Source organism: Lissotriton helveticus, chromosome 7 (assembly GCF_964261635.1).
Source record: "Lissotriton helveticus chromosome 7, aLisHel1.1, whole genome shotgun sequence".
NCBI classification, from domain to species: domain Eukaryota; kingdom Metazoa; phylum Chordata; class Amphibia; order Caudata; family Salamandridae; genus Lissotriton; species Lissotriton helveticus.
The window spans coordinates 937,920,735-937,938,767 of record NC_136068.1 but is presented as its reverse complement, the minus strand read 5'-3'; the positions used below and the strand labels follow the sequence as shown (position 1 = coordinate 937,938,767).

Genomic DNA, 18,033 nt, shown 5'->3' with positions numbered 1-18,033 from the left:
CCTGTCCTTGTGCCAAATGGGCACTGGACAGGTTTGGCATTTCCCCTGTTTGTGGGAAGTTGGGGTCGCATATCAAAGGTGGCAGAAGGCTTTGAAACCTGCTGCCTTGATATGCTGATTACTAGCCATCCTGCTTGGAGGCGGTGACAATACCTCCAGCCGGAGCAGGCATTTTTTCTGACCTCTGAGTGTGTGGGCTCTCACCTGCAGGGGGTCAGAAACCTGTCTGTGATGGCAGGCTGATGTACACAAGTCAGCCAGTACACTAGACATTGGGAGATTTTGAAGGGGCACTCTAAGGTGCCCTCTGGGTGCATGTTTTAATAAATCCACTACTAGCATCAGTATGGATTTATTAAGAGAAGGTGTTTGATACCAAACACCATAGGTTTCAGTGAAGCAATTATGTAACTGGGGAACTCGTAATGACCAGTACCCAGTACATGCACCCAAGATGGCTTCCCTGTTCATTTGTACTATCTAGCAATTGAACTAAACAGCACAGGGGTATATCTGCTCATGCAAATATGTCCTCACATGTACTATAATACACCCTGCCTTAGGTCTGTGTAAGGCCTGCTGTAGGGGTGACTTACATATATTTCATGCAGTGTCTGGAGACATGGCGCATTGGGTGGGTACCATGTAGTGTTTTCACTTTTCTCTGCACCGTTTCATACAGTCTTCTATGGCAGGCTGCATGAGATTGGTGGTGGGTCTCTTAGGGTGGCACAATACATGCTGCATGCCTTAGGGACCCTCTTTAGTACCCATTCCCTAGGTACCAGTGGCACTATTTACTAAGGACTTGCCATGGTGCTAAAGGTCTTGCCAATTGTGGAACAATTTCACAATTACCTTGTTTGTGGAAAAGAACAAAGCCAATTGGGACCTGGTCAGCAGGATCTCAGTGCACTTCAGTCAAAGTTGCATCAAATACCAGTCAAAAAATGAGGGCAACCATGTCATGTCATACAGTACTGCATTGTTCTACTGCATTTGTGGCATTAGCATTTTTTATCCTATATTATATAACCTGTAAACTTGATTATAATGTGTGCATTTGATTATAATGTTGCTAATAACTAAATTGAACACCATGTAATTATTTATGGATTCAAATAAAGGAGACTGCATTTTCCAAAAGAAACCCCACAAACGATAAATTGGAATGTAGAGTATAGGAACCATTGGAATCTCAGGTTGGGAGCCCTCTAAATTCAATTGAAAAAGTGGCTTATAGCTACTAGAAATATGCCCCAAAGTGGGGGTAGGGGCATATTTGCCATAAAAACATGTTATGGTTTGAGTTCTCAGCATTTTATGTTTTCTATACAGACCCTTTAGTGAGAGTCTGAGTGGTTCTGATGGATTCTGTTTCTCCAAACTAACATACCAATGATGGATAAAGCCTCTTAAGAGGACAAACCTCTGCTGGCTTTTCAGACTATTCTAAGTATGGCACATTTTCAAGGAGGGGTTAAAAAATGTACTTTATTGTATGATGACAAATAATAAAGCTCATGTGCCTCTTGCCCTTTAGCACACACATTTTCCGGTATGAATTTGGATCCATGCTCTGTGGTCACTGATAAGCATGTTGGAAGTCTCCCGGGTTTTCTTTTAAACCTATTTTTCACAGCCTGCTGGGCAGAAAATCTGGATTTTATTAAAGACACGGAGGCTAATATTATGCAAATTCTCCTTTATTGCCACAGCTCAGCAGTAACAATGAAGAGATCATAGAACTTGTGAACATTCTAGAAAGGTATATAGCTCATGAACACACATCCATCATCCTTCTTTGTCCAATGCTGCGAAATAGATCAAGTAAAATTCCAACTTGAAGAGAGACGCCAATGTAACATCTTTATCTTCGTAAAACAGGAGATGAAATTCCTTAGTCTGAAAGAAGAAGTAATATAGATGTTAAAAATATAACCCCATGGGAGGGGTGAATAGTGGAGGGATAATATTAGCCTCCGTGTCTTTAATAAAATCCAGATTTTCTGCCCAGCAGGCTGTGAAAAATCTAAATTTTATGGCATGACACGGAGGCCAACATTATGCAAGTTCAAAGTGAATTGAGAACATTATCAATCACATTATTAATAAGTCTGAAATAACATTTTTTAAACATAGTTTCATGAGACCAATCTGCTGCTCTTAAAATATCTTGGAGCCCTCCACAAGCATAAAAGCTTTAGAAGCTGAAGCACCTCTAAGTGTCAACACCATATTCACTCATCACTTCTTTCACCCATCTTGCGAGAGTAGGAGAGGAAACTGGTTTATAAGGAGATCTATGGGAGATCAGGAGTTGTGTCTCAGAGCCTCTCAAGTTGACAGTCCTTCTTTCATATTCCTTAATACATTTAACAACACACAATCTTTCATTCTCAGGAAAGAAAGGATAGAAGATAGAAGAAGACATAGTTTTAGTCCTTTTTTTAAGATAAAAACAAACTCCCTCAGGTTGAAAGGCCCTGTTCGAAACGTCTAATGCTTTAACATCTGAAGTTCGTCTGAATGAGACTAAACGAAGCAAAACAGTAATTTTATAAGAAATACGTTTGAGGGAAAGGACATCGTTCTCCCCCCATGAAGAGATAAGATATAATGTTTCTCACATCCCAGAGGGCTGAATATTTAGGAGTTGGAGGGTTGAGAACACGCATGCTTCTCCTAATTTTTTTGGTTAAGAGACTTTGACCAACAGAAACACCATCGACTAAGGAATGGCCTGCAGCTATCGCCGACCTATAAACATTAACGGTTCTATAACTGAGGTCAGAAGCGAAAAGCTCTGAAAGGAAATTAACCACTTGAACTAAATCAACTGAAACGGGATCATGATGTCGTTGAAGACACCAGCGAACCCATTTGTTCCATGCCAATCGATATGCCTTTCTTGTCCCAGGAGCCCAGGATTCAGATATGAGTCGGAAAGCATTGTGCGAAAGGCCAGGGATTTGCCATTGTCACCTGAAATCTTCCAGGCCGTCATTACCAAGATTCCTTGCTCTAGGAGGGGGTGAGATTCGCCCTGAGGGCCCAGGAAAAAGGTTGAAAGACAGAATCAGTATTGGGAAGTCTCTTGTCATCTCCAAGATGAGTGGGAACCATGCTTGAGACCTCCAGAGGGGGGCTACTACTATCATACTCTGAAGGTAGGTATCTGCGAGCATGTAAGAGGAGGCGCGGGAGCATTACAAATGGCGGGAAGGCATATGGTTTTAGTTTTGCCAATTCTGGAGGAAGGCATCCACTCCAGATGCCTAAGGGTTCGGCCTCCAGCTGAAATAATTCGTTAACTGGATGTTTAACCTGTCTGCAAAGAGGTCTGTCCCGAAGGGGCCTCATTGATCTTGAATGCTCAAAAAAATCTTTCTCTTCAGTTTCCAATTGCTGGAATACCTGAAATTTCTGGAGAACCAGTCTGCCACACAATTGTTCAAACCAGGGATGTGTTCTGCTGTGACTGACAGTCCCTTGTTCAGGCAATAGTCCCAGAAAAACTTTGCTATTTCTGTCAGACCCTTCGAATGCGGCCCTCCTAGTTTGTTATCGTATCTCACCGCAGAGACATTGTCCATGCGCAGCATTATAGAACATTTCATAGTTTCCTGTGTAAAGCTTCGAATTGCAAAGGAACCAGCTAAAAGTTCCAGACAGTTGATGTTCAGCCTCTTCTCCTCGCGTGTCCATCGCCCTCCTGTCGACAGGTTGGCGCAAGCTGCCCCCCAACCTTCTAGACTCGCGTCCGACTCTATTATCATGTCTGGGGATTCGCCGAAGATTGCTTTGCCATTCCAGGCTTCCGCATTCTTCAGCCACCAAGAAAGTTCTTCCCTCGACTCTACATCCAGGCTGGTCATCTGAGTATAGGATTGTGATGCCTTCAAAGTCTTCGTTTTGAGTCTCTGAAGAGCCCTATAATGAAGAGGGCCGGGGAAGATCGCTTGAATGGTCGAAGAAAGGAGACCCAAGATTCTTGATAAAAGTCGTAAGGGGAATGAGTCTAGAGAGAGAATCTTTTTTAACTCTTTCCTGAGTTTCTTCATCTTTTCCTTTGGTAATTTTAATTCTCCTGATAGCGTGTTTACCATGAAACCCAGGAACTGGGTCTCCTGTGAAGGAACAATGCAAAATTTCTTTGTATTTATGACAAATCCCAGATGTTCTAGGAGTCAGATGGTAAGATCTGTGTGACGAGAAATGGTCGACTTGGTCTGGGCCATGATAAGGATGTCGTCCAGGTAGATTATAAGTCTCACACCGCGTTCCCTTAACCAAGCCACCACTGGGTGTAGCACTTTGGTGAAACACCAAGGGGCTGAGGACAGGCCGAAAGGGAGGCTGGAAAACTCCCAGAGTTTTCCCTTCCAGGTAAATTGTAGGAACTTCCTGTGAGGGGGCCAAATAGGGATGGTCAGATAGGCGTCTTTTAGGTCCAGTAGGTGTGTTCCCTCCATTTTGAAATGGTGGTAAGACACCCATCCATTTAAGCTTTTTAAGTTTATCACTGGTCTTTGAGTCTTGTCTTTCTTTTCTACTAAGAAAATATTGCTTATGAAGCCTCTCTGAGAACCTTGTCTTATAGCCCCTTTGGCAAGGAGGTCTTGAACCTCTTGAGAAACGAGTTTCTTTTGGTCTTGAGAGAAAAATATCTCTCGGGGAGGTTTTAGTTGAAAGGGAATCCCCAAAAAGTCTATTTTGTAACCTCCTACGGTTTGTAATACCCAAGGATCCTGCGTGATCAAATTCCAGTTGCCAGAGAAAAGGGCTAGTCTGCCACTCACCTTTATAGGGGTATCTAAATGGTCTCCCACCGCACTTACCTGTGGAAAAAGTCTTGCTTCTCCTATCTCCACGTGAGACTCTTCCTCTGCCGCGTTGTCTCTGAGGGTAAAAGGTCTGGTTTCTGTAGAATGAAGATTGTTGGTATCTGTTTCCACGTCCAAAATAGGGTCTTGAAGACGATTGTCCTCGGCCGGGGAATCGACCCCGCATTCTCCCGGCCCGTCCAAAAATTCTATCTTGGAAGACCTTTTTAATTTCACGTTGGGACTTCTGAAACGAGCTAAAAGCACCGACATCCTGGCCATATCGCGTATGAACTCCTCTCCAAAGAGGAGTCCTTGAGAGTTTGGTCCTGTTTCTTTATTGGCTAACTCTATAAGATTAGGGTCTATTTTAAGTAGTATCCCCTTCCTACGTTCATTGGACAGGTCGGTATTAGCATTGCCAAGAAGGCAGATGGATCTTTGAACCCATTTGCGTAGTTCTTTGGGGTCAACGGGGATTCCTCCCACATAAGCATTCTCTGCCAAATCAAATATTTTTGTCAGGGGGCCAACAATATCAAGGAGATGGGCTTGACATGACCTAAGTCCTTTGTCTATGCCCTTCCTTGGGTCCTTTGCACCCTTAGCTATGAATGCAACCACCTTAGGGTCCAATTCGGGGGTGAAGGTGATCTTATCCGGAAGGGATGGGCGAGGACATTCGGATCTCAACCTTGATCTCACTTCCTTCGGGATTTCTCTCCTTAGCCAAAAGCCCACGTAGTCCGCGAAGTGCTGAGACGGTAGCCATTCTGGAGAAAGGGGGTGTTTAATTAATAATGGGTCAAACATATAATCACCAAAGGGATCGGTGATGCACATTATGGAGCCCGAAGCTCTGGCCGTCCCCTCTGAATTCTCTAATGAATCAACCTCTCCTGGCTCAACGTCCGAATCAAAGGGGGAAGAGCAAGAGAGGTCAATCTCTGCATCGTTCCCTTCGTCGCTATCAATACGTATAGGAGAATCTGGACTCAATTCTTGTCCTTCTGTGGTGCCCGAGGCGCCATTCTGGTCTCCGCCCTGATGGCGAGATAGAGCCGATTTAGATGACACCTTGTGTTTTTTTGCGGAGAGATTAGCTTGATCCCCGGCGGCTCTTTCCATTGGGGCCTTAACTGCCCCTTCCTTAAGGTTTAAGGGGTGAGTGGTAGCACTGCTAGTAGAGGGCCATGCTCTTGTAAGCATTTCAAAATTTTTGTTGATGGGGTCATTACATTTTTTATTAATATTCTCATTAAAAGAGATCATGGCTTTCTCCATGGCTTTAGAAACCATTAGTTCTAGTTTGCCTTTGAGTGTGGGGTCAGGGCTAGAAGACATGATAAGGCAGGAGCACTTTTAAAAAATATCTTGTAGTATTAATTCAATTCAGGGTTAGTATGACTCAATTTATGTGCTAATCCTACCTTAAATCGATCCTATGGTTAATGGGGTTTTCCCCTTTTTTTTTTTTATCTAATCTGTGCTGAGTAGATCGATGTTGTCTAAACTTTGCTAATATATTGGTCTACTAAATGCAGCGTTGTAGATATCCAAAGACCGAATAAAAAATATCCTATCAACGATCGTCAGTCACCAAGAGAAATAACTGTAACTGACACTTGCCGGTAGTTTAGTAAACAGCGCACGCTGCGTGCGCGCGGTTGCTAAGGGCTTTTCCTTTTAGGCCGTCCCTCCGCAGCGCGATCGGTAAGACGCTGCGGAGGGGAGAGAAATGGATTCCAGGTCAGAGGGTGAGGTAAACGCATCAGGGGCATTGAGGGAAGATGATACGGGCCGTGCGCCGGGCCCGTATTATAAATCCAGCATAAAAAAAGGCTAAAGCGTGCTCGCGTTTCGAAAGACGCGATTAGAGAAAGGGGGCATGAAACGTGCAGATAACATGTCCCGGAGGCAGAAGGCCGTAGTATCTCTTCCAAAGTCAAATTGGGATTAAATAATACAATGCGCACATGCAGACAGCAGAATATACGTAAAAGGCATGATAAGAATGACAAATAGCATTATAATAACAATAAAAGAATGACAAATAGCATTATAATAACAAAAATATAAATAAAAGGGCGCATGATAGGGTCAAGTGGACCCATACACGTCGCATAAGTGCTTAAAAACAAACATGCACACAAATCAGTAAGCACGAGTGAAGGGAGGTACTTACCTGTATGAGCAGCAGCAACAAAGAAGGATGATGGCTGTGTGTTCATGAGCTATATACCTTTCTAGAATGTTCACAAGTTCTATGTTCTCTTCATTGTTACTGCTGAGCTGTGGCAATAAAGGAGAATTTGCATAATATTAGCCTCCGTGTCATGCCATAAAATCAATATTACATATATTAAAAATCAATTTCTGCTTTCTCCCACAGTATTCAATGGAATAATAGTATATGTGTCTGAGCTAACTGTCTATGTATGAAGGTTCTTAGATGGATATGGATTATGTTTGTTATTTTGCTGGAAATTGGTACTTCTAAAGAAGAGCCAATTGATATCTTAAAAAACATAAAGTTTTCCTGGACTTACACTTTATTACTTGACTGAAGTATTTACACTGTTTTGTTCACAGCGAACTACCGAAGTATTGTTCGATTATTTATTGTTTGGACCGTTATTATAAACGATATTCATACTAAGATAGGTTCCTGCCTTTTGCCTTTTATTATATACATATGTAAGATGCAACCACCAGAAAGTTAAGAAGAACTTCAATACTATGAAATATGATAGAGTGTTACAGTTGTGGAAAGAAATGTTTAATTAAGAACGAAAACACAATACAGTTGTTCCGTACTGAGATTGCTTTTTTTCCAATTCCAGGGTTTAGGGTCTTGTGGTTGACAGTCCAACAATTCACAGGACTAAAAACCCTGAAACTAGATTATTGGATTATGTTTCCTCATCAGTTTAAAAATTACTTAATGTGCTTTCCACAGCTGTAATACTCTTTCATACCTGACACTGTTGTTGTTCGCTTTAACCTAATGGTGGTTGAATTCTCTTTATGTATGCTTAGAAACTACTGGGAGTGAGGGCCCTACCCATGTTCACCAGAGACACGCACATACACCAATCATATACAGATAGTTGTATAATAGATCAAGGCTATACATTGGGAAAGGGGAATTTTGAGGCCCTAACACTCTTATTTCTTTGCCTTTTATTATATACATACGATCAAAACAAATATCTTTAAATATGAACATTGTTGTGTATGAACTTTTTTAAGACTACAGTTCAAAATACATGTCCTTAATCCTTGTTCTGTTTACAATGTGAAACTTGAAGCAATTCATTGCTGATTGTATTTTTTGCTGTTTTGCATCACCAGTAGTCATGAATGGAGCAGGTCTGCTCAATCTAACTTTTTACAATAAGACGATTTGCTTGCACTCTCTTAAAGTGCAAGAGGTACACAATACATTGTGGGTGTCTCTTCACTTTTACCACTAGAGTTACAACTCAACTTCAATTGATTATTTTGACTTTCTACCTCCAGGACTTTGTACCTCCAGGGAGTCACACGCCTGGACTTTTTGGCATGGTGTTCTGACATACAGGCAGCAGCTGGTGGTCGAGGGAATTTCTTGCGAGACCAGCAGCTGAGCAGGAATGATATCCCAATCATTGTTGACAGCTGCATTGCCTTCATCACCCAGTATGGTATGTCCTTGTGAAACGACCTGGCATGTTTCATTGGTAGACCAGAAAGTTTACCCAAATTTAATTCTGTATATCTTTTATATGTTCTGTGTGCTTGTTCTTTTGTCTTGTTGATGACTCAACCTGACTTTCCTTTCTTTAACAGATCTTCCTGTCTTCCATCTGGTCCCTTTAATTGAAGTTTTTATCTGATATCAGGAGATAAATAATGTTGGGACTGTACCAATAGATTTCTAAGAAATAGTGGATTATTATTCTTTATTTGAATAAATCTTCTGTGTAGCACACTGCTTCACTATATTATTCTGCTGCCAAGCTTGGCAATGTGGCACCTTGAAGTTCAAGAATGCAGTTGAAGCCCCAAATGCTTAGGCAGAAACTAATGGGCCTCACGTCTCATTTTCAAACCTTTGCATGTAAATCTAGAATGAGAAATGTCTTCGGCTTTTGTAGTAAAGCAAAAGTAGCACGTTCTGCTGATATTTGGTTGAGAGGTGGCATGGCCCCACCTTATGACTAATTTCAAAGATGTTTTAACTGGGACTTTGAGAAACTCTGGCTGGCAGTTAAACAGTGGATTTAAATTGATATTTCTACCTGGTGATTCCTCACCTGTTGAATATTTGCAGGCACCAGACCAGATCTGGAATGTTTCATAGTTCTTCGGTACTGGTAGAGGGTTTTGCATCTCGGCATCAGATGCAAAACTTTGGCATCACTGGAGCTAAAAAGCGTCTAGCCCAGCGCATCGACATCAGTAACTTTATTCTGCGTCCTTTGATGAGGGTCCAGAGCTCTCTCTCTTCGTATTTCAATGTTCCACTGAGAGAAAATCTTAGGGATGTCACCCTCTAAAATGTCAGGTTTCAAGCCTTGTCAAGGTTGTGATAGGCAAATGTGGATCACTGAACCGCATGAGGTTTACTTGTTGTGGTTGGGCTCAAAGGATGAATTGAATTTCTGTGATCTAGTTTGTAGTATGAATCCAAAGGCCATCAAGGAGGACAACGCCAAGCTGTTCTGCACCCGCCTCCGAAGCACGATGTATTTGATGCCCTTCATGCCCCCAAGTCCAGATAATAGTCTAACTCCTCTTCTTCGTCCAAGTCTTCTAAAGAAAAAAGACAACACAGTCAAATTGAAGAAAAATTCAGTCAAAATCAGCTTTATTCGATTTTATGTTTTGATTATCATGAAAGCATACATAATTAAATACATTTGTCAACATTTCTGAACTCATAGATAAAATCCAAGATGAAAAAACGTGATAAAAACAAAAATATTTACACTATAAAACACACTATAATGTCAAATATGTATAAAAAAAGAGATAAAGCATGATAAATACTGACACTACTAATTATATTCGTACACCAGTTTGTCATACAAAGAGGGGTTTCCTTTCTATTATTGCTCCTCTAATAAAAAGGGAAACAGCATGGCAAATATAGTCAGTCTCAAGGCTACATAAAAACATATAGGCTTCCTGATGCCTTATAAAATCTTTGATATTAAAACAGGACGTAAATTATTTTTCCTAATTACACTGTAGAATCCAGAAAAATAATATCAAGTACACTGAGTATTGTACTGACGGTCAGTCACACAGGCATCTAGGCAGTCTATTAGACGATACATCTCTATTATGCAATTGTTACAAGCCGATGTGCAATACCTAATCAGAGCCTGGTAAGGTATAATCTGTACTGAACATCTGTTCCCATCACAAGATAACCCTGCAGCCTGGATTGTATGGGCTCTTCCAAGTATTAACTTCCTGAGACTTTCTGCCATTCTTGAATTTTTTTCTACAGTTGCACGCTCATGGGTAAAGATGGCTTTTGGTCTAGCTAACCAAACTGTAATGTAGTCTCTGGGTTCTTAATCTTTAGATTCACACTAATTTCCGTATTTAGCCTATTAACATAAACCAGACAAAGGATTTTATTACAATGCTCTAGAGCGAGTCAGTCGTTGACTACCTCTCTTGAGAATTTCTTGCCTGGTTTACTCCATATATTGTATCGACCAGTTATCACACTCAAATCAATTATATCCTCCATAAAGGTTATACTTAATTCCGTATGGGTGATGAGTGTAGGTATGGTACGTGGTACAGCAAGGAGCCTAACCATAAAGGAATTTTCCTGAGTTTGCAAAGTGTTGTGCCCCCTCGCCACCTGAGAATTGCTCCATAGTTGGCTGCTGGAATTCATTTACTCCTGTAGAGTTGCAGCATTTCACAAATAGGTTTATTGCCAATTTTACATGCAAACCACAACAAGGCTTCGGTGGATCTAGGAAGTCTTGATTTTGCTAATTATAATTGGGAGTTCTAGAAGCCAGAGCTTGATATAAGTACACCCAGATTAGAAAAAATCCCTTACTTCTAATAATTGATGATTTCTGACAAAATATGATTACTTTTTGTTTCTGCCTCTTCCATTCATCATAGTCTTGGACAGATTTAGTGTAAGATATTTGTGCTCCATAAATGCAACAAAACCATTGCTCAGTTTTTGAAGACCGTCTGCAGTTCTAGACCTTAACACCGCGTTGTCAGCTTGCGCACTGGGGTGGGTCGAGGTCCACGTTTTGGTACATCAGCATCTAGCTTCTGAAGCTTCCTGTCAGTCCCATTCACATAAAGGGAAAAAAGGGGTGGGAGCTATAACACACCCTTGTCTTATCCCTCTTGGAGGGTGCCATCACTACAATGCAGCACATGTTTGAGAGTTAAGCCCCCTGGACGCCGTCTGCCTCCTGCAGATCTGTCTTCAAAAGCAGAGTTAATAGAGATCACTCCGTATGGGGAGCATCTACCAGTGGACCCGCAACAGTGCCTCATCAGGCTTACCTTGGGTTTTGGATGTCAAGCAATCTTTCTTCCTGCATGCTATTCTGGAACTACTTAGGCATAGCACAGTCCCATCTGGCTCCATGGGACCTTTTGGGGTTCTTTTCAGGATACCATTCATGCTACTACCAGGGGTCCTCCCTCAGTGCGGTTTATCCCCTCAATACCTCTGAACACCTCCAGCACCACTTGAAGGCTTCTTGGAACCGATTCCTTGGTCAAGTCCTTCACCAGTTGACATTCCTGTGGCATCAATGGTACCTACACAGACAACAGGTACCCTCGCTGCAACCTCCTATAGAACACCCCATAACTAAGACGAAACCAATATTTCAGAGGTCCAGGAGGGAAGCCCAGCTCATAACCGAGAAACAAATATACAGGGTAGAGCAGATGGATACTTCTTGACAAGTCTAATTGCAGACTGTGCTTGACCTATTTGGATCAAACTGTGACTCAATTCAGATGCCAGATATCATCCAACATGATACAGACCATAGCAACAATGCAACCTACCTTCTGCTACTTCCTTACTCTGGTGCACCGACTATTTGAACTTGCTGCAGGCGAGTGGGCTCGAAATCTCCCTGGCTGTAGAAATGGACTGTCCCTCAGAATGATGCCCACTTAGATAGGAAAGGAGATGATCTCCTCAAACTTTTTTGCCCACAGTCAAAACTGAAGCCAACAACTTAGCAGAGATTCTGAAGCCCACATCTAGGACCTCTGAGCCCTTATTGCCCTTTAATAAAGAAGCCCTTGTGTACCCAGTCTTAGCAGCATGGGAGAAGCCCACCACTCTTCTAGCAGTGAACTAACTAATCTCAAGACAATACAGGCTAGCACCAGGGGCTCAGCTTTTCTGTGGGTACACCCAACCGCAGAAAGATTTTCCAGGAACATCCCCAGATAGTGAAAAACACTGAGGCACTGTGTATGAAGGTCTTTTTAGCTGCCAGCCTAATCTTGCACTTTGTGATTGTGACCCGTTTGCTGGGAAGATTCCCAAGGTTTGTGCCAAAAATGGTTGCCTCCAACTTTCCTGACCGTATTCAGGTCAATTTGTTGGGGTGGTGAGGATGCCTCTAGGCAAGCATTGTGCTTGACACAGCAGATTCTGTTGCAAGGGCCATGGGGTCTTCTTTGGCTACATGGCTCCACTCAACTGCTTCTCTGGAGATGTGTAGTCTTTGACATACATCTTGTTTGGCAAAGCAAGGCTGTTTGGAGTCAAGGTGATTTCTGTGGTGGCCTTATCTTTGGGCCTGCAATCCCTGGTGAAGTATAAATCACAAATCAGTTTTGGAAATTTTCAAGAGGGTTCAGTTTTTGTGAATGTCATCCCTCATACCCTCCCCCCTACAGAGCCAGGTCTAAAGGCAATATAGAAGCAGAGGCAAAGGCATGGGTTTTCAGATCCAGCAATACTGCTCCTCCTCGTCCTTCTCGTCTTCCTCCCCTGTGGTACCCTGAAAGCCTCTTTAGTTTTTCCTAACTGGAGCATTACAACCCGTGGGAGGGTAGCAGCCTTTCTACATTCCTGAGAGGCTGCAAACCCTATTAGTCCCCCCTGTCCTTTCTGTCAGGTGCGCTTTGTAAAGAATTTGAATTTTACAACTGGAGGTGACAGTCCTGCTGTTGACAGTCCTGCTGTTGAAGGGAGCTGTGGAATTTGTACCAGAGCAGGACATTGGGCAGTGTAATCTCGCATTTTTCTGATCCCCAACAAGGACAGCGGTCTTCATTGAATCCTAGGCCTCAGGCTCTCACATTTTTATCTCAACAAGCAATGGTTCAAGATGCTGCCCATGGCTCAGGTTCTTTTGTCACTGGTAGTGGGAAATGAAATGGTGTAACTCGACTTTATAGAAGCATGTAGGAAAGGGGACTAATATTTGGGGTGGACAAGTCTCCACCTCAGAGAAAAAGGCCACTACCTGCTAGATGTCACACAGAGTAAATAAAATAAACGTGCGCTCAATCCCTGGTTAAGAGATAGAGAGCAGCAGTCAGGCTCAAATTAAAGGCATTGTGTAAAGTATTCAAACAGTTTCTACACAGTAGTAAAAGTCACAGAAAACACAATAAAACTCCACATTCAAATATAAAGAGAAAAAATGTTGTGGGAAAAATAATACCAATTTGACAAAAAATCCAATAAGGGGAAAGGTAGATATGAATTTTTAAAGATCTAAGTGAAAATAGTTCTCAAAAACACCAATGATCGTCTATGGAAGTGGTAAACTAAGGTCTAGCCATGATTTGAGGTCGAACGTGATGAAGCCCTGGTTGGATGCAACAACTGGATTGGTCCTGATGAAAGTCTGGAAGTCAAAAAAATTCAAACAGCCCAATGCAGAAAGGGACCGTGTCACATGAAAACTCCTTCTTGAGCGAGCCACCTCAAAAATCTTAGCAGCCTCTGTGGAACTGAAGGCCAGATTCTTGAAGCTGGTTGGTCCTGCTGAAAATTGGAGGTTTCTCGCTTAAAATGTTTTGTTCAGTCCCAATACATAGTGGGATTTTGTTGTTTTTGGAGGTGCTTGGTGCATTGACTGGGACAATGCTGGAATCCAGTCCAAGGGCGTGGAACCGCCGGTCGGATACTTTTTCCAGCAGGTCCCAATAACCACAGAAGTACTATTCTGAGGCCTCCAGGACTATGGAGATGGCACTACGGGTATCAGACAAAAGTCAACAGCAAAGTCTAGTCCAGACCCAATTGCCACAGGTTAGCTGGGTATTTCCTGGAAAAGGCCTCTTGCTACTTACTGTGTCCCTTTAGCCACACAGGAAGTCAGCAAAGAGACCCTTGAAATTCACTTCTTTGTCCTGACTACAAGAAGGAGCAAATCCAGTCCTTCGGAACTCCTCTGAGGGTACAGACAGCAAATCAAGTCCTGTTCAGAACCACTGCAGGTCTAGTAAATTCTCTAAGGATGTGCTTTGGCATGCTACATTTATTCACTGCGCCAGCTTGTGGGTGTGGTGTAGGTGGCTTCTGGTCACCCCCTAATCAATTGGGTAAAGGTTTGGGGATTTTCAAACGGGTTCAGTTTTCGGTAACGCTAGCCGTCACACCCTTCCCCCAACAGAACCAGCTCCAAAGGCAATAAAGAAGCAGAGGCAACGGCAGGGGTTGTCCGACTCAGTAACACCGCTCCTCCTCGTCTTCCTACACCCTGTGCTACCCTGAAAGCCTCTTTAATTTTTTGGACCAGTTGTCTTTCATAGTGTAGAAAAGGGTATGCCCTAACCGTCCAGTGGTGCCAACACACTTTAGTCCTCACATTCCTTCTATAAGGCGTGCCTTCTAAGGAATTCGAATTTTGCTGTATCAGATGACAGTTCTGCTGCTAAAGGGAGTTGTGTAATTGGTACCAGAGTAAAACTTTAGGTGGTGTATTGTCTCAGTACTACCAGGATATGTGGAGGAAAGTGGATTCATATGTGAGGTGGACAAGTGCTAGATGTCACGGAAATTAAATGAAATAAAAGAAATCCATTCTCAGTCCCTAGGAATGAGACACAAAGCAGTCAGGCTTAAATCAAAGGCATTGTGTAAAGTATTTACACAGTGCATACACAGCAGAAATAGTCACCAAAACACAATAAAACTCAACAATCAATTTTAAACTAAAGAAAATATTTTATGAGAAAATAAGTTCAAAATGACAAAAAAGCAACAAGGGGAACTAGAGATATGAATTTGAAATAATGTAGGTGAAAATATTTCCAAAAAGCACAAAGCACCAATGATAGTATATGGAAACTACAGACATTAAATTATTATTACTATGAGTAAGTGGTATGGAAAATTAGATATTTATATAAGTTGATTATGGCTGTTATCTTTCCTCAATTGTTGTTTTACCTGGCTGGAGTTTCATGTCATAATGATGTAGTTACATCACCTAGTCAATGTAGATGTTCATAAGTGTTAGCTAGAATTTATTATGGTGAATTGGGCTCATTATGACGATGGTCAACAGAACACTGACTCTCTGCCCTTGTACCCTCTTTAGGTCTCCGGCATGAGGGCATCTACCGTAAGAATGGGGCCAAGTCCCGGATTAAATTGCTCATGGATGAGTTTCGTCGAGATGCCCGTAATGTCAAGTTGCGAATCAGCGACAACTTTATTGAAGACGTCACTGATGTGCTTAAGCGTTTTTTCCGTGAGCTGGAGGATCCCATCTTTACAACCGAGTTGCATCCAAAATGGAAGGAGGCCGCAGGTACTATTTTTGCATTTGTTTCCCTTTATCACTGCTATTTCCGTTCGATCTTAAGCTATTGCCTTTGATTCCACTGGTCTTTCAAGCCTTTTATTTCTCTCTGCTTACTTTGTGCCCCATTATCTTTTCAGTTTCTGGAAGTCATGGTCCGCTCTGCTCGATAGTAAAACAATTACAAAATAAATATCAAATAATTAACATTAATTAACAACTATATTTTTTGCAACTCGATGTTTTTTACTCGATATTCTGACTCTGCACCAGGAGGAGGATGCGGTTGAGGGATCGGAAAGGCAGAGCTCCGAGGCAGACTCGCTAAACTCAGAGATGGCCACCACAGGATCAATAGAGATATTAATGATAGCTTAATCTCAACGAAAAAGTGCAGCACTAGGCTGGGGGGGAAGTGGGGGGGGGGGGTTGGGGACAAAACTGTTTGTAGAGGTAAGACAGGGGAGGGAATTTAATTCTTCAGAATTCTTCCTGGACTTTGTCCCTTTGTGGAGAGAAGACTGTGAGGGGACCCCAGACCCCTCTTAGGATGCAACAGGGTCCTGGAGAGCAAAGGGAAGCAAAGAGCTCATCTCCTTGAGGTGGTGGAAGGGATCTAGAGCCCAGTGACTAAGAGCGCAAAGGGACAACGTTAGAGTCACTAGTCTTTTCTGCACTGGCAATAGCAGCCCACATTGACCCCTCTCAGCGGAGTTGGGGAACCCAACATATACTCTTCCCACGGCATCCATGAGTCATGGCTGCCAACAACCCTGTTATCCAGAGCCACCTCCATCAAGGATATGTTGCATCCTTAAAGACACTACAAAGTTAGCAACAAAAGATCTTCAAGCCCTCCTGGTATTCAAAGTTATTGAATGGAGCACTGTTCATCTCTATGCACCGAATACAAAAGAAGACGTCGTAAAGGAACTTCTGACTGAGTTTAGGAAGTTAGCTATAACACCGTGATGAGAGTTCATCATAACGCTGTCTGAAAGATCATTCACTCTAGAAAAGCAGAAATGAGGTTGGTTCAGTTGGCTGAGTACTCACATGAGAAGGATGAACAAGCCTTAGAATACACGCAACAGAAATGTAATTTAATTGTTAAGTTGGGAGACAGTGAAAATCATTCACATCACTACAATAAAAGGCACAGAGGAATCAGCAAGTACATAGTAAGGGAACCTGAAAGCCTATGTTTAAAGTTGTTCATTCTCCCACTACAAGAAAGAACAGAACGGTCTGGCTCTTCTGGAAATGATGAATGACCTACTGAATGTGAATTAGATAAGTTGATATTTAACAAAGACTAAGCCACTCACTTATATAAACATGACTGCTGAACTGCAACGAGATACACCTGGAGCTGACTAAGACACAAAAACAATGGGCAGGTTTGGTAGATCTGTGGCTCAGAGTAAACTTTGTTTAAGGATGTAATTAATTGCATATATTATATGTAAATGTCTGCTCTCCCAATATTACAGACCGCTATATTGTGAAATAAACTTGTGTTCAGAAAATTAAAAACAAAGTTGTAACAAAAAAGGTCGAAGACCTTAGTCTGAAGGTGGGCAACAGCTTGGTGGAGGACATGAAAGATCTGCTATGTACAGGTCTTTTTTTAACACATGTAGAATACTGAAAACATAACAGTAATATCGATCATTGGAAAGTCAACATTGCGTGCTGTTCTTCAACTCTCTGAGGGAAATCATGACAAATATGGTTGGGCCATGTTTCTGAATCAGAATTTTGTATCTGTCTTGCAGCAATTCCTGTGAAATCTAAACGGCTGGATAGATACATGGAACTGATCAACCATCTCCCCAGGGTCAACAGAGTAACACTGGCTGCCCTGATTGGGCACCTGTACAGGTCAGTAATTAAGTCTTCTGCTCAGTAGAATTTAACTTCCTGACAATTCAATCCCAGGGTCCCTTTCCACAGAGGGTTTTCAGAATCAAGCTCATGTGTAGGTATTACAATAACATGAAGATATCCAAACACAAGCCTGAGAGAAAAACTGCTTATATTCGTAGGTCTAGGCGTCAACCTTATAATGCCTATTTTAGTCACTTCTTGAAGCAGAGACATAGCACTGTATTCCACAGTTGTTTGACCGGTTAGGCATACTCCACCCCTGTATGTTTTATTTTTATTATTGTTTATCTTGATCATTGAAGGAATTGCTTTCCATTTAAGGCAACGTCTGTATAGTTTGTGCTTTTCGAATTTCTTATTATAGGCTTTCGCTCTTCCATTCACAACAGTGTGCATCACTGTTAGACATTTGAAAATGCCTCTACCAGGCACCAACAGTAAATAACAAACATAGCATAATTCAAAAGTACATATTTTGGTTTGCTTTATGTCATATGAATGTTCTCGGACATTTTGTAGCAGTTAAAAGAGTAGGTGAAAAAGTT

General features: G+C 42.0%; 1 protein-coding gene across 10 annotated transcripts in view; it reads left to right on the top strand.

The window, feature by feature from the left end:
• Window positions 1–18,033, top strand: part of ARAP3 (ArfGAP with RhoGAP domain, ankyrin repeat and PH domain 3) — a 680,145-nt gene that overhangs the window by 409,196 nt on the left and 252,916 nt on the right. For all 10 annotated transcript variants that reach the window (XM_078653517.1, XM_078653514.1, XM_078653516.1 and 7 more), the window contains 3 exons: window positions 8,349–8,512; window positions 15,395–15,607; window positions 17,377–17,482. In XM_078653517.1, coding sequence (XP_078509643.1) covers window positions 8,349–8,512; window positions 15,395–15,607; window positions 17,377–17,482 — 483 coding nt within the window. The remainder of the gene's footprint in view (window positions 1–8,348; window positions 8,513–15,394; window positions 15,608–17,376; window positions 17,483–18,033) is intronic.